Raw genomic sequence first — 22,570 nt, forward strand, 5'->3', positions numbered from 1 at the left:
ATCACTGATCATGTTGTTGACATGTATGGCATGATTAAATAGCAATACCCTGTGATTAAACATGGCGCACATCCCAAATTGCACCCTATTCCCTGTTAGTGTACTACTTTTTACTGGTCAAAAGTAGTGCTCTATGTAGGGAATATGGCGCCATTTGGAATAAACCATTGAGACCCCTCGATCCACTGTCAAACTGATAGGTCAGAGATAAAGATATAGCACGGTTCAAGCAGAAAAAGAATTGAACTAACTCCAAACTTTTGTTCCCTAATGAAAATATTCCTGAATCACATTTATTTAACTAGGCTAATCAGTGGAGAACAATGACGACCTAAGAACAGTAGGTTAACTGCCTTGTTCAGGGGCAGATCAATAGATTTTTACCTTGTCAGCTCGGGGATTCGATCTTGCAACCTTCCAGTTACTAGTCCAACACTAACCACTAGGCTACCTGCCACCCCATTTACATTGAGCAGGATTATAATGAACGAACTACACATTTTTAAATTAATAGCTGTAAAATGGTGTGATCCTAGCAATGAAAAAGTAATTTACATTTTGAATCTTGATTTATCTCAAGAAAAAAGGTCAGTTTCAATCAGACACAGATTGTGTATTTTTTTGTTTGTCTCAAATATTGCCTATTACCTGGTGGAATAGATACAATAGGTTTGTCAACAGGCCAATGAAAGACATCCTATAACTTCACACGCTTTTTAATAGACCAGATAGCTACCACTGACTTCACCAGATACAAATCAGATAAAACTCAACTTCTAGACTTAACCCCGATAGCAGGGTTGAGTCACAAACGGCCTATTCCCAATATAGTGCACAACTCAAACAGATAGAAAGGGACCATTTGGGACGCAGAGGAGTTTCCTGATTAACAGTAAAGAAGACAATCACAGATGGAAGTACCAGTCATTTTTCAGACATGTTTTGGATTGTATTGCCATGTAAATGTGTGAACACAATATGGTACAGTACTTATACAGGTGATGACTACAATATACTCAAGTGGACAGCAGATGGACGAGTGTTATTACTGTACAGCTTTTGTGGGGAAATATCTAGTCTGTATGGAAACATCAAACCATATACTATAAACCACCATCATTTCATATACTGTACACCAGGTCCATATGTTTTAAAATGAAGACAACATTGATGTAGAAATGGGAGAAAAAAACTGAAGAAGAACATATACATCTGAATGGAATTAGTAGAGGTATTTTTATAAACATATATTAACTCTATTTGATTATATGTTATAAAGACATAACATAATAAACATGTGTAATAACATTATCTGTAGGATTAATCAGAGGGAGATTATCTATTGTATATGAAAAAGTCGTACTTCCTGTACTCAAAATCATTAATAGAAAATGGGGCAATCTGGAATTGGTACAAATCAATGACTTTAAATTCATGATATATAGCCATTGATACTTGACTGCTTGTTTTACAAATCCAGGATTGCCCCTTTAACCCATCATTTCTGTCATCAATAGTATCCCAGACTGTAGGTTTCTCCCTTCGCTTTCATAAATCTAACTCTAATCTTCATCTGGTGCAAACAATGTAACCGGTCCAGATTCTTAATATCCTCTACATATGTAAACAGTTTACTGACCTTTCAAATGACGACCTCTGGAAGCTTTACTACATAACACTTTACAAAAGAGTGAAAACAGTTTGAAAAGAATGATTACATTTATGTGCAAAGTATAAGCTTGGAATAATTTCTCAAAGTAAGATGAATTCAAAGTTACGCTACACAGCAACAATATCATGAGGCTCTGTTGTGAATAAATAACACAACAAATTGACATAAAATAGACGTTCAAACAAATTGTCAAAACTAAATTAAACTAGATAAGCGTTCTTTTCCCCTTAGTATCATCATCACTAGTCTCTACTTGTCCCATCTCTGGTTTTTATATACAGTTCGTGTAGATTTCATATATCTGTTCATCCAGTCCTCTTGTTTCTTGAAAGCCCAGTGTATCTCTCCATCTGTGTGTCCCATATATACCAGAGACCTGACTGAGACCTGGGGCCGTACGTTTCAAGCATCTCAGAGTAGGAGTGCTGATCTAAGATCAAGTCCTGCCTGTCCATATAATCTGATTCATTATGATCTAAAAGGAAAAACTGTTCTTGGATCAGTATTCATACTCGGAGATGCTTGATACAGGCCCAGAGGACTGGGAGCTAATCACTCTAGCTCTCCTCCAGCCAGGAGGGCTTGTCTGACCCTGGGGGCTTTAACTTGACGTTGAACTGTCTCAGTGTCTGTTCCAACTGCTGCTGGTTCCCAGCGAAGTAGGCTGAGATAGCATTATGGAAGAGCAGCAGCTGCTTGTGCATCACCTTCACCTACACACACACACAGAGAGATGTAGCATTATTGTCAATTAACTAACCACAAAACTTTCCAAATATCTAACTAACCCACCTTGTTCTCTTCCAGGAACTTGAGTTTGATGGTGACATCTGAGCGCAGCCGTTCGTACTTGTCTCTCTGCACCTGGTACTGCTGCTGGGACACCTCTATACGCACCATGGTGGCAGCATCACGAGGACCCAGACTCAACTCCTCCAGGTCGGCCCTGTACGCATCAAACTCCAGCCTGGAAGAGAGAGGGGAGCAGAGGCAGCATAAAAAAAAAAATAGGCTTGGGAGGTATCCAGATTTTCATACGTCATACTGTTCGTTCCACTGCTATCCCGGGATTTATGGTTTACCGGTATAGCACACAAGGTGGCGCAAAAAACGCAAATAAAGCCAATTGGGGGTATAGTACCAGAATGCTAACAAAATTAGCACACGTAATAACAATCATAGACACTGTTAGCTAAATGATAACGAGCGAGAATAAACAAACTCAATTGCAAAGACTGGAAAATCCAGCAAATAAAATTATGCAAGCATAGCTAGTAGCTACCAAATGTCATTTTCAGTGAGTGTGGATATTTACAAGCAAAAGTGAACGAGAGAAATTGTGCAACTAAACAAAGTAATGCATGCTTTACTCAAGGAAGAGCAGCAAGTGTACACAAATCAGAGGGGAGAAGAACAGAGGAGAAAAAAAAAACGCTAGTAGGAAGCACAGGGAACAGGTGTACGGATAAAGAGCTCTGGATGAATTGTCTTCTCAAATACGGCAGAAAGCAGATATAAGATATCTGATGGCAAACATTTAGTAGTGAATTGCATACAACTTCATCACCTCCTGTGCACCGCACAACAGAGACTCCCTGTTAGATATAGAACTCTATGAACTCCCCAGCCCCCGCTGTCTTCCATTGTGCTATTTACAGACAAACACGTGACTGAATGAACTGTTCTGGGGAACTACAGAAGTACCGATCGCTGCAGCTGTACACAGCCCATCTGTAAATAGCCCATCCAACCAACTACCTACCTCATCCCCATATTTGTTTTTCTGCTCTTTTGCACACCAGTATCTCACATCCTCATCTGCACATCTATCACTCGTGTTAATTGCTAAATTGTAATTACTTCGCCACTATGGCCTATTTATTGCCTTACCTCCTTACTTCATTTGCACACACTGTATACAGATTTTTCTATTGTATTATTGACTGTACGTTTGTTTATCCCATGTGTAACACCGCTGCTGTTTTTGTCACACTGCTTTGCTTCATCTTGGCCAGGTCACAGTTGTAAATGAGAACTTGTTCTCAACTGGCCTCCCTGGTTAAATAAAGGTGAAATAGGGCCTCCCGGGTGGCGTAGTGGTTAAGGGCTGTGCCACCAGAGACTCTGGGTTCACGCCCAGGCTCTGTCGCAACCGGGAGGTCCGTGGGGCGACGCACAATTGGCCTAGCATTGTCCGGGTTAGGGAGGGTTTGGCCGGTAGGAATATCCTCGTCTCATCGCTCACCAGCGACTCCTGTGGTAGGCCGGGTGCAGTGCACGCTAACCAAGGTTGCCAGGTGCACGGTGTTTCCTCCGACACATTGGTGCGGCTGGCTTCCCGTTTGGATGGTGCTGTGTTAAGAAGCAGTGCGGCTTGGTTGGGTTGTGTATCGGAGGGTTGTGTAACTCGTCTCTCCCGAGCCCGTACGGGAGTTGTAGCGATGAGTCAAGATAGTAGCTACTAACAATTGGATACTACGAAATTGGGGAGAAAAAGGGGGTAAAAAATCAAATAAAGGTGAAAAACATATAATAATAAAATAAGTAATGTAAAATAAGTTGAAAGGTAAAATGAAGAACACAATCTGCTTCATCTCCTAACATATTGCACAAGTTGACTGCAGGTATTAACCTAAAATGTAGCTTGAAATATTCAAATCTATTGAAAAACTTCAAAGAAATAGTTGACAGTACTGAAAAACCCTCCTGTGGCTTTTTCCAAATATCCCGGTATACCACCCAAGTCAATAAAACACCCTTATAACACCCTTGAACCCTCAAACACAGGTTCACCTCTGCCAGGTCTGACTGGAACAAACTCCAGCCTGACACACATAACAATGGCATGTAGACAAACATACTCTATTTTATGTCTCTGGCAATCATAGATATAGACTCTAAACCGCATTATAATTTGAAACTATTGCGTTATAAAAAGGTAACTACTATAGTATCTCCAGGCCCTGCCCTTTCTAACCCTCCCATCTTTATTATTACCTTGCAGCCTCGTACAGTTTGATGGTCATCAGTGTGTCCTCCATGGTCTTGTTGACCAGTGTATTGATGCTGGACACAAAGAAGTTGATGGCACCAAGCAGAGCCTCCCCATTCCTACACAACAACTTCTGGGTCTCTGCATTGTAGCCAAACTCATCCTGTGGACACAAACACTTGTGTTTTATATACTGACTTTTCCTCCACATGAGGTATTTATGGATTGATTACAATTCAGTAAGGTAGCCTGGATTCCAAACTGAAACTGATAGGCTTGGTATCGAACCAATAATTACACCCTGGATTTTCAGGCAACATTTTTGGGGGCCAATTTCACACAGTGTGCCACCTGTAGCTGATTTCTGGCTGGGCTGAGGTCTACGGGTTAAGGGTTCAAATTCAGGGGTTATAAGTTACCCGAAGTTCAGGTGATTTTTGGCTGAGGTCTGCGAAGGTGTCCCCCAAGGCCTGCTGGGTCTGGACCATGTTGTAGAAGTGGCTGGTCAGGGCGCTGGTCAGTCTCAGGACAGACTCGTACTTCCTCTTGGTGTCCCTGAGCACATCTATCTGGGCCTCCAGCTCCAGGTCCACCGTCCGAGAACCACGGCCGAACCGCTCAGAGAACATCTGCTTGGTACACTTGGGTAGAGAGGGAGAGATGTGATTAGGACAAAGGAGATAACAGAAGAGGAGATGAGAATATATGATTGGCACACTGGGATAAAGATGACATGGAGAGATGTGTTCAGAATAGAACCGAATAGTTACTTGTTTTCCAAGGAGGAAATTATTCCCAGTCTTGTATGAAGACAAATGATCATACCAGTGCAGTTGCAGTCGACCCATAGAACACAGTGAAGATTCAGTGAAGTATGGTTTCAACACATTTTCCCCAGGAGACGGGTTCCGTTCTGTACCTTGTAGGTGTTGATGCCCCACTTCTTAACGCTGTCTAGTTTCTCCACAGCCACACCACGGTTAGCCTCCTCCACTGACATGTTCTGGTTGCTGTTACTGTGGTGCATCCCCGATCCTGACAAAGGATAATAAATAACCTGCTCACTCTCAAGAGGATTCCTTAAAGTGGTTAGTTGCTGAGACCTAGTTGATAAAGTCTGTCCATCTCATTTACTATGAACTCTTGTCACAAAACCGGCTTCATTCAGTAGCGCTTTGATTCACAGATTACACAGAGGCTGATCAGTGCTTAGTTGGGCACTCTCCTCATCACTACTCCTCAAACCGAACACCTGAAATATTCCCCCTTGTCTTTGAGGCAAATAGTATGACAGTGATTGAGTGATCGGTTGAGAGGACAGCGAATGAAATGAATGAGTGAACAGAGTGAAGTGGGGTAAAGGACAGTTGTGCTGTATGGGTCCAGTGTAGGGCTGCAAAGTTCCAGTATAATTGCCAGATAAAATGCCCACGATTCCCAGAAACCCTGGTTTCAGAATTCTGGATTTACTGCTTACAGTAATTCTGGAATTAGCTTCCAATTCCGGAAATCTTCTGACCAGGATTTCTGGGAAACCTGGAATTTTTCAACCCTATTCCAGTGGTACCTGTGAATGTCTGGCCGGTCTGGTTCTGGTTGGTTATCATTCTGGCTGCTGACTGGCTGGAGACCAGACCTACACCCTGTCCCCTGGACTTCATTCGCAGGTCTGGAATGGACATGGGGGAGGATGGGGACATGTGAGGATATGTGCTATATGAGAGTAGATGGAGGTTGGTGAACATGTTAAAAGGGTGAGAGGATGGTGAAAGTGAGCCATGCAGGTTTTCCATGTCGAAAAAAACTAAAATGAAAACAGACGGAAAACTATATGAAAATATTCACAACATATGTAGTAGCAATGTATGAAATGATGCACATGTCATGTGGTGAGTTAATGAACCTCAACATTCCATAAGTTAACCGCTTCATGTTACATTTGCATACATAGGATACGTCCAAAATGGCACACTATTCCCTATGGGGGAGCCACAAGGCTCTGGTGAAAAGTAGTGCACTACGTAGGGAATATGGTGCCATTTGGGATTAAGTTGTCATCATTAGAAACATTCACACAAACACAACATAGTAAATCAAACAGCTCTGCAATGAAGTCAGTCAGGTTAGTTAACATAGCCAGCTGTTTTGTGAACATCCACCGACATGCATTCAGTAGGCATTGGACAGTAGAGCAGCCCTTCTTTCCCGTGACATCTGTAGAGGTACACAGCATTGGCGAAGAGAGGGACATCAACTGTGTCTGGGGTTGAACAGCAACCCAGGCTAGAGGCAAGGCTCATTCTCACACAGAATTAAAGAGTAACTAATGGAAACACTTGAGTGTAAACAGGTGAAGAAAATAAGAGGGGGGCCAAAAAAACTGTTCAAGGTAGACTCAGCAATATGATGTAGATGTAAACAATATAGTGGGTCAATTTCGAGGCTCAACTTCGCCGGTGTTCTTTGTGCCCAGGTTACCACACTGTGATTTTTTTTTTTTAATAAATCAAAAAGTGATAGACAACATTACAGATAAAACAAATCATTTGTGTGCAGGTGTGGTTGGAAGCCCAAGGGCTTGAATGAAAAACAATATACAATACATGAGAACAAAAATAAGAAAGGTTTGTTAAAATAGATAAAACCTACTAATTATAAATGTAGAAATGAATTGATCAGTAATGACTGTGTGAGAGCGAAGTCTTGCATCTTGCTCATCTCGATATCCGTGGTGTAGCTCGTGGCAACATCATTTTCGCTGAGTCTACCTTTAAAGAGGGAAGTATACAGTTATGTGGAAGGTGGCTGAGAGGTGCAAAGCCACCTGTGGGCTGAGATTCGGCTCCTGGGACAGGGGCACAGTTAGGGGCAGGGGGGCTTCTCCTGTCCACATACTGAGGGTTGAAGCGGATAGCAGGGCCTGGTGGATAGGGTTGGTTAAGATAGTCAGTCAACTAGAGTAGGATGTAGATCTCAAAATCAAAATAGCCAATACAGTAGAGCCTCTGTTTGCTACTCATAGACTCCTGAAATAACAGAAAGAAGGTTAGGTCAAAATAGTCACTGATGCAGAACAGCATGCTTCTGGCAAGGCCCTGATTTAAAAATAATCATCATCATTTAATTCCACCAGGACAAACCCCATTGGGGCAGTTGAAGATGTAGTCTTCACCATTCTTAATGCTAACAAACCAAGCAGGCCTTGCTAAAGGGACTAGGCTATTCATTGATTCAATAGGCACTAAGTGGACATAATTAAGTGGACGTTCACGTAATAAATAAGAGGACGTTCCACTGCAGTGACAGCAGTTGGCAGCGCTAGAGAAAGCTGTCTGTACCTTTAATGGAGCTAGTGAACAAGTGAGAGCAGTAGAGCTGTGTGTACCTTTGATGGAGGAGGTGGGTATGATGCCCCCTGCAGGTCCTCCGTAGCCTCCAGACACGACGCTGGTCTCATTCAGGTTGGGACCAGACACCATCACCTGCTGCAAGTCCTAAGGTGAAGCAACAACACATCAATGGAATATATATAGACTGACTCTAATCAGTCCCTCACGGATTTAGCAGAGATTCCAATTCTGACAATGTGCAATGATTCTGTTTTGCAAAATTGCGCTTGGCAAGGAAAACGTTTGTTGACGCGTGGCTTGATTGAACCATATTATGTGGTAAATGTGCAGTGATTGGTTGAAATTACAAGCACTCTTTTTGTACTGCAATGATGGGTCAGCTTTATACGAGAATGCGTTGAAGTTACTGTTTTATGCTGAAATAGTGCAGTGATTGGTCAAATTTGCAAGCCCTGCATAATATGTTGGGAATTTATGATTTTGCACCCCAAAAAAATGTCTGAATCCTGAAGGGACTGACTAATGCATAATGATCCTGTAGAGTTTATTGTCAACCTGACGAAGACCTTCCATATGGGCCTAATCTTTGTTGTACACAGACACTCACACACATGAAAATGGTTGATAAAGGTTCATTGTGGTTAGTCTGAAAGTCTTCTATGTTAACGTGTACACTACATCTACATCTAGAGTTCTCCTACAATGACGTGACACACTCTCTCTCATCCCTTCTACTGCATATCCCTACCTTCTCATCTAAGGTCCACTGAATCTTTGCAGCCTGCACAGAAGTGAGACATAATACAGTACAATAAAATACACAAACAAATAGTTGACGTAATGAGAGGTCACCACACACAGTATAGAGATAAATACTGTACGTCGTGACTTCATCCCAAATGGCACCCTATTCCCATAGCCCAATGGGACATGGTCAAAAGTAGTGCACTGTATAGACCCACCTGCTCCAAACTGTCATCCTCGGCCAGGGTCTCTCCATTGCTGTTGATAGGAATCTCCATGGTAGCTGCCTTGCCCATAAAACTGTCTGCCATGGTGGTCTGCAGGAGAGTGCGTTGGGAGAGACCGAGAAATGGGAGATGGAGAGAGAGATGGTGGTGAGAGAGCACGATCATCTCACACACACTGAGCTTTTCACATTAATGATAGGAATGTTTGCAATGTAAATACGGGTAGAACATGCCTAATTCAGTATAATATCAAGCCTAGCCAGCTGTGACATGTACAATTGCAGTGTCCACCGGTAACGTTACAGAGCTTAATGCAGCGATAACCTGCTCTCTCTCAACAAGCCATCACATTTCACAATACAACACATTTCAAAATAGCTAGCTATTCGTGATCATTATTCGTGTTGTATCTAGTTATTTTGCTAGTCCCAGCAACACGACACCTAGCTAACTAGCTCCAACCTAGTAGCCCTAGCCAGCTGGCTAAACTGGTGGTGCTGCAGAAAATGATGATCTCAGTGAGTTAGCGTGATCTGCTAGCTAGCTCACGTTACCTGCTGAGTAGGTCCAGTCTCCCAAAATATCAAATGTTGCTGCTTATTCTGCACGGTATTTCATAAAATATTACTATTATAAACGGAATAACACCGTTACAATGTTTATTTTTCGTCTGTTGATGAACGCATGATTGTAGTCGTGATTCCGTTAGCATCCCCGGGTAGAACCGAGCACAGTATGCAGATAAAATCCCTAAAGCCCAGTCCCTCCCTCCTCTGGCCCTACACGTAATGTTACGTCAAGTCGCCACGTCGAACAGTTGACGACATCAACCCCTCCTTCCCTCCACCATTTAGTGATTTGGATAGTTTTTTCCACACAAACCAAACAAACATCGCCACTTTAAAAGGAAGTGGTCTCTGCAACTAGGGCAGAAGGAGGTTTTGAGCACATGACGTTGGTGGCAACTTAATTGTGGGGAGGACGGGCTCGTGGTAATGGCTGGACGCAATCAGTGGAATGGTATCAAACACATGGTTTCTATGTGTTTGATGCCCTTTCATTTGCGCCGTCCAGTATTTATTATTATTATTATTATTTTTCTTTTTTTTTTCATTTCACCTTTATTTAACCAGGTAGGCAAGTTGAGAACAAGTTCTCATTTACAATTGCGATCTGGCCAAGATAAAGCAGTTCGACAGATACAACGACACAGAGTTACACATGAAGTAAAACAAACATACAGTCAATAATACAGTATAAACAAGTCTATATACAATGTGAGCAAATGAGGTGAGAAGGGAGGTAAAGGCAAAAAAAGGCCATGGTGGCAGAGTAAATACAATATAGCAAGTAAAACACTGGAATGGTAGTTTTGCAATGGAAGAATGTGCAAAGTAGAAATAAAAATAATGGGGTGCAAAGGAGCAAAATAAATAAATTAAATACAGTTGGGAAAGAGGTAGTTGTTTGGGCTAAATTATAGGTGGTCTATGCACAGGTGCAGTAATCTGTAAGATGCTCTGACAGTTGGTGCTTAAAGCTAGTGAGGGAGATAAGTGTTTCCAGTTTGAGATTTTTGTGTTCGTTCCAGTCATTGGCAGCAGAGAACTGGAAGGAGAGGCGGCCAAAGAAAGAATTGGTTTTGGGGATGACTAGAGAGATATACCTGCTGGAGCATGTGGTGACCAGCTATGGTGACCAGCGAGCTGAGATAAGGGGGGACTTTACCTAGCAGGGTCTTGTAGATGACATGGAGCCAGTGGGTTTGGCGACGAGTATGAAGCGAGGGCCAGCCAACGAGAGCGTACAGGTCACAATGGTGGGTAGTATATGGGGCTTTGGTGACAAAACGGATTGTACTGTGATAGACTGCATCCAATTTGTTGAGTAGGGTATTGGAGGCTATTTTGTAAATGACATCGCCAAAGTCGAGGATTGGTAGGATAGTCAGTTTTACAAGGGTATGTTTGGCAGCATGAGTGAAGGATGCTTTGTTGCGAAATAGGAAGCCAATTCTAGATTTAACTTTGGATTGGAGATGTTTGATATGGGTCTGGAAGGAGAGATTACAGTCTAACCAGACACCTAAGTATTTGTAGTTGTCCACGTATTCTAAGTCAGAGCCGTCCAGAGTAGTGATGTTGGACAGGCGGGTAGGTGCAGGTAGCGATCGGTTGAAGAGCATGCATTTAGTTTTACTTGTATTTAAGAGCAATTGGAGGCCACGGAAGGAGAGTTGTATGGCATTGAAGCTTGCCTGGAGGGTTGTTAACACAGTGTCCAAAGAAGGGCCGGAAGTATACAGAATGGTGTCGTCTGCGTAGAGGTGGATCAGGGACTCACCAGCAGCAAGAGCGACCTCATTGATGTATACAGAGAAGAGAGTCGGTCCAAGAATTGAACCCTGTGGCACCCCCATAGAGACTGCCAGAGGTCTGGACAGCAGACCCTCCGATTTGACACACTGAACTCTATCAGAGAAGTAGTTGGTGAACCAGGCGAGGCAATCATTTGAGAAACCAAGGCTGTAGAGTCTGCCGATGAGGATGTGGTGGTTGACAGAGTCGAAAGCCTTGGCCAGATCAATGAATACGGCTGCACAGTAATGTTTCTTATTGATGGCGGTTAAGATATCGTTTAGGACCTTGAGCGTGGCGGAGGTGCACCCATGACCAGCTCTGAAATCAGATTGCATAGCAGAGAAGGTATGGTGAGATTCGAAATGGTCGGTAATCTGTTTGTTGATGTTACGAATCCCTTTTGGCCCGACAGTCTAGGGGGGATGGTAATGAGACCCGTAACATAAACTCATGCAAATTATTATTGTGACAAAGTAAAAGTGTGCACGAAATAACCACGACAACAGAAATCTACCGTCAAACTCTAGGTTTATTTATAAACACACATTAATGTGGGGAGCAGGAAAAGGGGCTGAGCTGGACCCAAGGAAAGAAACAATAAGTATTCAAAAACACCCCTAAGCTAGACTAGCCTACTTTAACAACAGCTAACTAACTAACCAAAAATACAGTGGGTGGTCCGCCCAGTTCTAACTAGTGTATTTAACAAAGTTCACCTACGGGTAGTGTATGCCCATGGGCGACTTGTCTTGGTTTCCCCTTTTCCCACCAGCAAACAAACAAACACCATAAACAAAAACAATACTCACAGGTGATGACAAAGTGCTATGAGGTGCTTAAACAAAAGAGAGGTTAAGACATAAAGCGAGAGTGAAACACAGAGACCTACAGACATGGCATTTACAGAGAGATTGAGCTGAGCTGAGCTGAGCTTTAGAACAAACAAATGATGGGGTTTTTAAACCATGGGGAAGGAACTGTGATAGGTCAGGAAATAGGTCAGGAAATAGGAGGAGGTGTGTCTTCTGATTGATGATTGATTGTTGACTGATTGGGGAGTGATGGTTTTCACCTGTGAGGGGAGAAGGAGAGAAAAGAAACACACACACAGGATACACACACACACACACAGGATAACTGTATCCGTAACACTCCCACCCTTAAAAGAGCAACCCTAGGGGTTGCGACTACAGTATTCAATGAATACTTACAACAAAGCAACAACCTTGCAAAACATTCAGAAATCATTTTCACACACGAGACAATGCATCTGCCAACACATTATCTTAACAAAAACTGGTTACCCGATTTTGTCTTCGGTAACGGTCCGACACAATCAACCACCACATGCTCGAATGGTTCACCTATGACAGGTATGGGACAAAGAGGAGCGGGAGGAATAACCTGATTTGGTTTTCCTGTTATCTGACATGTGTGGCATGTCCGACAGAACTGAGCCACATCTTGTTTTAAACCCGGCCAAAAGAAATGTCGAAGGATCCGATCATAAGTTTTTGTGATTCCTAAATGACCAGACCACTGGTGATCATGAGCAAGGGAAAACACATTTTGTCGAAAGGCTGTAGGAATCACTATTTGGTAAACAGCATTCCAATCTCCATCCACGTCAACAATGGATTTCCATTTACGCATGAGGAGATTACCATCAATGAAGTAAGCCACGTTCTTCTTCTTCACATCTTCCAATGAGACAACACTAGAAAAACATTTAGCAAGCTTGTTGTCAACCTTTTGGTTAGCAATCAGCTGCTCACGAGTGACTGGTAACTGTATTGCATCAGCAATAAGTTCAACGTTCTTTGATTCTTTCCTGGGCTGTTTGTCAGAGGTGATCAGCTTCTCAGAGGTATCACACAATCCATCCTCTTGATCAACCTCTTTGAACAGAACAGTGTTCGACAAATCTCTCATCACCCTCTTGTCGTGCCTGAGCACGAGTGACAGCACAAGCGGGGAACACATGTGGATAACTCTGTGCCAGTTTATTAGTGAGAGAGTGGTCACTTTTATCCAATACTTCCAATACGGGTACTACCTTTCCTCCGGCAATATCGTTACCCATTATAAAGGTCACACCTTTCACTGGCAACATAGGACGTACCCCCACTCTGAATATTCCACTGATTAACTCAGAGTGTACTTTCACAAAGTGCAATGGCACTGGGACAAAACCCATTTCAATACCCTGCACTAACACACTGGAACCACAGTATGTATCGTCAGATAAGGGCAACACATCAGACAATATAAACGACTGCGCCGCACCAGTATCTCTAAGGATTTTAACCGGTCGTTGAGACGCTTCGTCATTCGTTAGGGACACAAACCCCTCGAAAATGAATGGTTCATAACGGCGGTCGGGGACTGGGTCTTTCAAACTACAGTTACCCTGAGGCACCTGTTTTGTTGCCGACCTCTTAACCGTACGAATTAGAGCAACACCTGTTGGTGGCTTGGCACAAAGAGGCATCCCTTGTTTGCGTTTAAGCAGGAAGCAATCATTAATCATATGTCCTACTTTATGACAATAGAAACATGGACGCTCATTCTTCTGGCGTGCTTGACATACTACAGCTGGCCGACTAGGGCTAAAGGTAGGAAACTCAGTGGCTCTACTCTCGGTTTGAGCCGAAAACACACTCTTGTGCGTCAACACAAACTCGTCTGCCAACACAGATGCTTCTGCCAGGGAGGATACTTTCTGTTCGTTTAGGTAAACTACAATGCGTTCAGGTAAGCAATTTTTAAACTCTTCCAACAAGATTAACTCCCGGAGAGAGTTGAAATCAGTTACCTTACTAGCAGCATGCCATTTATCAAACAGATTTCCCTTGTCTCTAGCAAATTCCACATAAGTCTTACTAGAAGACTTTCTATGAGACCTAAATCTCTGTCGGTATGCCTCAGGCACAAGCTCATAGGCACGAAGAACAGTAGCTTTGACCATTTCGTAATTCAAACTGTCCTCCAGAGGTAACGCTGACAAAACCTCTTGGGCTTTACCAGTTAATTTACACTGAAGTAATAGGCACCATACCTCTTCAGGCCATTTCAATGCTACGGCTATACGCTCAAATACACAAAAATAGGAGTCAACCTCTGACTCTCTGAACAAAGGTACTAAGGCAATCTGCCTACTAATGTCAAACGTGTTTGAGGACACAGCAGGTGAGGACGGCTCACAAACAGGCACAGTAGGACCGGAGGCTAGCCTCGCTGTCTCTGCCTCCAGTTCCATCTGGCGCATTTTGAACTCCAACTGCCTTTGTTCTCTGTCTGCCTCAATTTTACACATCTCCAAATGCCGTTCTAGTTCTTTTTCTGCCTCTATTTTACACATCTCCAACTGGAGAGTCTCTCGCCTAATTTGGGCTCTCTTCCACCTCCAGTTGGAACTGTGCTAAACAGACATCCCTCCTGGCATCACCATTTGACAGTGGGGAGAGTGGATCAAAATGGGACAATGTAGCTGGTGTTTTAGCCTCTCCCTCCTTATCAGACACCAATGGGCTCACAGGAGCAGCAACATCCCCTACAGGGGTAGTAGGCTCAGGCAGCGGTAACACAAGCACCTGCTCTTCCAACAATACATTTAATACTAGCCGTTTAACCTCCGCCTTAACTAAACTCTGCGGAATCGATACTGAATAATGTTCAGCCAAGGTTATTAAATCAACTCTACAACATTTGTCAAAAACCTCCCACGAAGGGTTATCCAAAAAGGATCTCAAATCAAAAGTATTCATTTTACACTACTTCACAAGTGCCAAAGAAAATAGCAAACACTAATGCTACTTCAGCTATGACGCTCAACACTGAACTATACCACTACAACAATCTACATGAGCGGCATGGGTGTCAGTTATGACAGATCCCGGACGAGCCCCCACTTATGTTACGAATCCCTTTTTGCCTGACAGTCTAGGGGGGATGGTAATGAGACCCGTAACATAAACTCATGCAAATTATTATTGTGACAAAGTAAAAGTGTGCACGAAATAACCACGACAACAGAAATCTACCGTCAAACTCTAGGTTTATTTATAAACACACGGTAATGTGGGGAGCAGGAAAAGGGGCTGAGCTGGACCCAAGGAAAGAAACAATAAGTATTCAAAAACACCCCTAAGCTAGACTAGCCTACTTTAACAACAGCTAACCAAAAATACAGTGGGTGGTCCGCCCAGTTCTAACTAGTGTATTTAACAAAGTTCACCTACGGGTAGTGTATGCCCATGGGCGACTTGTCTTGGTTTCCCCTTTTCCCACCAGCAAACAAACAAACACCATAAACAAAAACAATACTCACAGGTGATGACAAAGTGCTATGAGGTGCTTAAACAAAAGAGAGGTTAAGACATAAAGCGAGAGTGAAACACAGAGACCTACAGACATGGCATTTACAGAGAGATTGAGCTGAGCTGAGCTGAGCTTTAGAACAAACAAATGATGGGGTTTTTAAACCATGGGGAAGGAACTGTGATAGGTCAGGAAATAGGAGGAGGTGTGTCTTCTGATTGATGATTGATTGTTGACTGATTGGGGAGTGATGGTTTTCACCTGTGAGGGGAGAAGGAGAGAAAAGAAACACACACACAGGATACACACACACACAGGATAACTGTATCCGTAACAGTTGACTTGGCTTTTGAAGACCTTAGAAAGGCATGGTAGGATAGATATAGGTCTGTAGCAGTTTGGGTCAAGAGTGTCCCCCCCTTTGAAGAGGGGGATGACCGCAGCTGCTTTCCAATCTTTGGGAATCTCAGACGACACGAAAGAGAGGTTGAACAGGCTAGTAATAGGGGTGGCAACAATTTCGGCAGATAATTTTAGAAAGAAAAGGTCCAGATTGTCTAGCCCGGCTGATTTGTAGGGGTCCAGATTTTTCAGCTCTTTCAGAACATCAGCTGAATGGATTTGGGAGAAGGAGAAATGGGGAAGGCTTGGGCGAGTTGCTGTTGGGGGTGCAGTGCTGTTGACCGGGGTAGGAGTAGCCAGGTGGAAAGCATGGCCAGCCGTAGAAAAATGCTTATTGAAATTCTCAATTATGGTGGATTTATCAGTGGTGACAGTGTTTCCTATCTTCAGTGCAGTGGGCAGCTGGGAGGAGGTGTTCTTATTCTCCATGGACTTTACAGTGTCCCAGAACTTTTTTGAGTTAGTGTTGCAGGAAGCAAATATCTGCTTGAAAAAGCTAGCCTTGGCTTTTCTAACTGCCTGTGTATAACGGTTTCTAGCTTCCCTGAACAGCTGGTTATCACGGGGGCTGTTCGATGCTAATGCAGAACGCCATAGGATGTTTTTGTGTTGGTTAAGGGCAGTCAGGTCTGGGGAGAACCAAGGGCTATATCTGTTCCTGTTTCTAAATTTCTTGAATGGGGCATGTTTATTTAAGATGGTTAGGAAGGCATTTAAAAAATATAAAAAAATAAAATTATGAGCCACCCTGCCTTAAGCAGTCTCCACTGGTTTTGAGTTATATGATTTTGATTAAGTGGTTGAAAAAATGCATAGAATCTCCATAATCTTTATGGATCTTTATATTTTTAAAGAAAATTGGGGGTTTACTATTTTTGTTGTCTTGTAATTACAACATAACCAAACTGCCACTTAAATTATCAAAATGTTATCACCAAGCCATTGGGAAGGGAATTATGTTTTGTGCATGACTTTTTGCCTCATAAAGCTATTCTGTGGAATACCGGTAATAGCACTATTAAAAACAACATATTTTTTAATGAACTTCCGATAGAGAAAAATATATTTGTATGGGGACATGTTTGATAGTGGTGGCCAAATATTAAGTTATGGAGTATTTATAAGAGTCAAAGCCTTTCCTGTCACACACAACTAATATCACTCTGCGATTGTCATTTGTGTTTTCAAGATACACTTAGAATAGAACCTAGTCTGTTTATTAATGATATTGATATCAATAGTCTCAAATGTACAAATAAACATAAGATCATATTTTTTATAGCAGAGGAAAGATCACACAAGGAGGGAAATCATTTTGGAATTCACAGCTATCAATGGTGAAAGGCTTTGTCCCTTTAAATGTTGTATTTCTAATAAGATCTGAGAGGTGCACCTAAAGATTCTTTCAAGTATGTACCCCTCCAACAAGGTTTACAGACCTTCTGTACCTTCTGCAATGATGGACCTGGAACGCCGACACGTTTATTTTACAGTTGTTTATATACTATTCGATTTTGGAGAGATATGAAGGAGTACATACTAAGTAAAACTGGTCACACTATTGATAAATCATGATGTTATAACCTTTTTGACAGTACTCTGAACTCTTTGAATTTATTTATTTATTTATTTTATTTAACCTTTATTTAACCAGGTAGGCAAGTTGAGAACAAGTTCTCATTTACAATTGCGACCTGGCCAAGATAAAGCAAAGCAGTTTGACAGATACAACGACACAGAGTTACACATGGAGTAAAACAAACATACAGTCAATAATACAGTATAAACAAGTCTATATACAATGTGAGCAAATGAGGTGAGAAGGGAGGTAAAGGCAAAAAAGGCCATGGTGGCAAAGTAAATACAATATAGCAAGTAAAATACTGGAATGGTAGTTTTGCAATGGAAGAATGTGCAAAGTAGACATAAAAATAATGGGGTGCAAAGGAGCAAAATAAATAAATTAATTAAATACAGTTGGGAAAGAGGTAGTTGTTTGGGCTAAATTATAGGTGGGCTATGTACAGGTGCAGTAATCTGTAAGATGCTCTGACAGTTGGTGCTTAAAGCTAGTGAGGGAGATAAGTGTTTCCAGTTTCAGAGATTTTTGCAGTTCGTTCCAGTCATTGGCAGCAGAGAACTGGAAGGAGAGGCGGCCAAAGAAAGAATTGGTTTTGGGGGTGACCAGAGAGATATACCTGCTGGAGCGTGTGCTACAGGTGGGAGATGCTATGGTGACCAGCGAGCTGAGATAAGGGGGGACTTTACCTAGCAGGGTCTTGAAGATGACATGGAGCCAGTGGGTTTGGCGACGAGTATGAAGCGAGGGCCAGCCAACGAGAGCGTACAGGTCGCAATGGTGGGTAGTATATGGGGCTTTGGTGACAAAACGGATTGCACTGTGATAGACTGCATCCAATTTGTTGAGTAGGGTATTGGAGGCTATTTTGTAAATGACATCGCCAAAGTCGAGGATTGGTAGGATGGTCAGTTTTACAAGGGTATGTTTGGCAGCATGAGTGAAGGATGCTTTGTTGCGAAATAGGAAGCCAATTCTAGATTTAACTTTGGATTGGAGATGTTTGATATGGGTCTGGAAGGAGAGATTACAGTCTAACCAGACACCTAAGTATTTGTAGTTGTCCACGTATTCTAAGTCAGAGCCGTCCAGAGTAGTGATGTTGGACAGGCGGGTAGGTGCAGGTAGCGATCGGTTGAAGAGCATGGATTTAGTTTTACTTGTATTTAAGAGCAATTGGAGGCCACGGAAGGAGAGTTGTATGGCATTGAAGCTTGCCTGGAGGGTTGTTAACACAGTGTCCAAAGAAGGGCCGGAAGTATACAGAATGGTGTCGTCTGCGTAGAAATGTATAACTAATGTCATGATTTTGGTTGGTTGGTAATCTTAGATCCACAAAACAAACTTTTTTTAAATCAACCCTCTGCGTTAGTGTTTTTGATAGACTATGTTTTTCATTGAGTCTGACTAAATAATAAGACAAGCTTGTCTACAGTCCAATATTATAACAAATTATTTTTGGAATAAGTGTCATTGTCACCTTATCTTATGCTGTCATAACTAATGTGTCTGTGTTTGTTTTGTTTGTCTTTTATGTTCTTGTCAATACTTGAACTCAATGATGTCTCATTCTGAAAGAGATATGTATATGTATATATATATATATATATATATATATAGTGGTGCAGGGTCTAAGGCACTGCATCTCAGTGTTAGAGGCTGTGATTGGGAGTTCCGTAGGGCGGCGCACAATTGGCAGGTGTCATTGTAAATAACAATTTGTTCTTGACTGACATGCCTAGTTAAATAAAATAAAAATAAATAATGTAGTGATGTGATACCAATCTTTGCCAGAGGGTGTCACTGTATGCACGGGGAATACAGTGGACATGTGTATTTGTAAATCTGATACAGTCACAGATGTGAGGTTTACATGATTGGAGCATAGCCACAGAACCATCTTTGGAATAGCCTACTGTTGGAGGTTCTAGGTCATGAAATTTACAGATGTGAACAGAAGAAGCATAAAGGTTTGAAGAAGCCTCTGGCTACTTGTAGCTCAACCTGGAAAGGTACATGGAGGTGACATTAAAATGAATAACCAAGTTTGCAACTGTATAAGAATCTGAATATTTTTTTATGCAAAGCAAATTACAGTTTAACTAGCATATATTTTCTTAAGTGTGTCCCCAGCTAGAATTGATCTCACAGTCCGGGAATTGGCACTGTAAGTGCCATGCTCTACCAGCTAAGTCACACTGGACAGGTCAGTAGCTTTGTAACACTGCAGGCCCTACACTAAGAAATAATTTTGCACGCCCAATTTTTCAGTTTTTGATTTGTTAAAAAAGTTTGAAATATCCAATAAATATCGTTCCACTTCATGATTGTGTCCCACTTGTTGTTGATTCACAAAAAAATACAGTTTTATATCTTTACGTTTGAAGCCTGAAATGTGGCAAAATGTCGCAAAGTTCAAGAGGGCCGAATACTTTTGCAAGGCACTGTACATGCAAGACTGAGGGTTAGCAAACCTAATGATAGTCCAGTAGAAAGCCAATAACTTTCCCTAACAGGAAAAGGGTGTATGGCTGCTGGTGTTAAAAGACTGAATAATCTGTCGTCTTGTAGTCTCTAAAACTACCTTTGAGTCAGGAGATAAGCTGTTCAAAACATGTCAAAACCGGGAAACAGTACCTTCATCAGAGAGCAAGGTCGCATCCCAAATGGCAACCTTTTCCATATATAGTGCACTTATTTTGACCAGGGCTCATAGCACTCTTGTCAAAAGGGAACAGGGTGCCATTTGGGACATAACCAGAGTAGAAGGAAGTTAATGCTGGAAATCAAAAACTGGCTGTGTAGTCAGAGAAAGATAGTAGAGAAAGGGCCTAGTTGCTGACAAGGGACAGATCCGCTTGTCTTTGATAGATCTTTGATACACCCCCTCAACAGTGTGATGGCCTGAGGATACAGAATAACACGCTGATCTATTTCAGATACAGTTGAAGTCAGAAGTTTACATACACCTTAGCCAAATACATTCAAATCATTTTTAAAAAAACAATTCCTGACATTTAATCCAAGTATAAATTCCTTGTCTTAGGTCAGTTAGGATCAGCACTTTATTTTAAGAATGTGAAATGTCATAATAATAGATGAGAGAATGATATATTTCAGCTTTTAATTCTTTCATCACATTCTCAGTGGGTCAGAAGTTTACATACACTCAATTAGTATATGGTAGCATTTCCTTTAAATTGTTTAACATGTCAAACGTGTCGGGTAGCCTTCCACAAGCTTCCCACAATAAGTTGGGTGAATTTTGTCCCATTTCTCCTGACAGAGCTGGTGTATGTAAAATTACTTGTGTCATGCACAAAGTAGATGTCCTAACCGACTTACCAAAACTATAGTTTGTTAAGAAGACATTTGTGGAGTGGTTGAAAAACTATTTTTGTTGCCTCCATCCTGTATGTAAACTTATATATATGTATAGACAGTTGAGGTCGGAAGTTTACATAATACAGTTGAAGTAGGAAGTTTACATACACTAAGGTTGGAGTCATTAAATCAAGTTTTTCAACCACTCCAAAAATGTCTTGTTAACAAGATATAGTTTTGGAAAGTCAGTTAGGACATCTACTTTGTGCATGACACAAGTCATTTTTCCAACAATTGTTTACAGACAGATTATAAACTCAGTGCCACTTTGCTTGACATCATGGGAAAATCAAAAGAAAGCCAAGCCCTCAGAAAACAATTGTAGACCTCCACAAGTCTTGTTCATCCTTGGAAGCAATTTACAAACGCCTGAAGGTACCACGTTCATCTGTACAAAGTAGTACAGATAGTACGCAAGTATAAACACCATGGGACCACACAGCCGTCATACTGCTCAGGTATGTTAAAGGAGGTTAAAGCTTGGTCGCAAATGGTTCTTCCAAATGGATAATGACCCCAAGCATACTTTCAAAGTTGTGGCAAAATGGATTAAGGACAACAAAGTCAAGGTATTGGAGTGGCCATCACAAAACCCTGACTTCAATCCCATAGACAATTTGTGGGCAAAAAAACGTGTGTGAGCAAGGAGGTCTACCAACCTGACAGTTACACCAGCTCCGTCAGGAGGAATGGGCCAACATTCACCCAACTTATTGTGGGAAGCTTGTGGAAGGTTACCCAAAACATTTGACCCAAATTAAACCATTTAAAGGCAATGCTACAAAATACTAATTGAGTGTATGTAAACTTTTGACCCACTGGGAATGTGATGAAAGAAATAAAAGCTGAAATAAATAGTTCTCTCTACTATTATTCTGACATTTCACATTCTTAAAATAAAGTGTTGATCTTAACTGACATAAGACAGGGAATTTTCTTACTAGGATTAAATGTCAGGAATTGTGAAAAACTGAGTTTAAATGTATTTGGCTAAGGTGTATGTAAACTTCCAACTTCAACTGTATATATAATATTCTGTTTAAGCAAATGAGTGAGAACGAATCCATCAGATGAGAAATCTGAGCGACTCTAAAAAAGTACACAAAGAAAGAGCACCTCAACGACCCTAGAATAAACCCCAGTCCCAGTCTAGAGGTCTACTACGCCGGTAAGCGTTATCAGGGTGTCAGTCTCAAATGGCACCCTATTCCCTACATAGTGCACTACCAGAGCCCAATGGGCCCTGGTCAAAAGAAGTGCACTACATAGGGAATAGGGTGGCATTTGGGATATATGCTTCCCACTGTGAGTCAGTCTGTTCATGAATGTAGTTGGCTGGTGCTGGAGCCTGCCTCCTCCGGAACATGACCTCCTATCATCTCTATAACATCATAAAGCAACAGGCCACAGGACTGAAATGCATTAATATTAATTGAGAAGAGAAGCTTAGGATGCAGCCCAAATAGCATCCTATTCCCTATATAAGGGGTACTCAACTCTTTACCCAACGTAGTCCGGAGCCTGCTGGTTTTCTGTTCTA

The 22,570-nt window shown here is 41.9% G+C and overlaps 1 protein-coding gene across 6 annotated transcripts; it reads right to left on the minus strand.

Annotated features, from left to right (window-relative positions):
- Positions 1–912: 912 nt before the first annotated feature.
- Positions 913–9,768, minus strand: LOC124006100 (arfaptin-2-like). Of its 6 annotated transcripts, XM_046315875.1 has the most exons (11): positions 9,540–9,768; positions 8,977–9,075; positions 8,763–8,795; positions 8,050–8,158; positions 7,489–7,584; positions 6,232–6,333; positions 5,584–5,699; positions 5,084–5,305; positions 4,670–4,827; positions 2,465–2,639; positions 913–2,385 (listed from the first exon to the last, which is right to left on the minus strand). In XM_046315875.1, exons 2-11 carry the CDS (start codon positions 9,067–9,069, stop codon positions 2,230–2,232), a joined length of 1,260 nt encoding a protein of 419 aa, XP_046171831.1. In that variant the 5' UTR covers positions 9,070–9,075; positions 9,540–9,768; the 3' UTR covers positions 913–2,229. The 6 variants fall into 6 exon arrangements, with proteins under 6 accessions (XP_046171831.1, XP_046171832.1, XP_046171833.1 ...); XM_046315876.1 differs by lacking the exon at positions 8,763–8,795; XM_046315877.1 differs by lacking the exon at positions 7,489–7,584.
- Between the last annotated feature and the right edge of the window lie 12,802 nt (positions 9,769–22,570).

This window comes from Oncorhynchus gorbuscha, linkage group LG19, assembly GCF_021184085.1.
Source record: "Oncorhynchus gorbuscha isolate QuinsamMale2020 ecotype Even-year linkage group LG19, OgorEven_v1.0, whole genome shotgun sequence".
In the NCBI taxonomy this organism is placed as follows: domain Eukaryota; kingdom Metazoa; phylum Chordata; class Actinopteri; order Salmoniformes; family Salmonidae; genus Oncorhynchus; species Oncorhynchus gorbuscha.

Coding starts and splice junctions, on each gene's coding strand:
- LOC124006100 (XM_046315875.1), bottom strand. CDS start 9,069: ATGGCAGACAGTTTTATGGGCAAGGCAGCTACCATGGAGATTCCTATC. Junction 8,796..8,976: donor AGGATGACAGTTTGGAGCAG/GTGGGTCTATAC, acceptor ACTTCTGTGCAG/GCTGCAAAGATTCAGTGGAC. Junction 2,386..2,464: donor AGTTCCTGGAAGAGAACAAG/GTGGGTTAGTTA, acceptor GTGTGTGTGTAG/GTGAAGGTGATGCACAAGCA.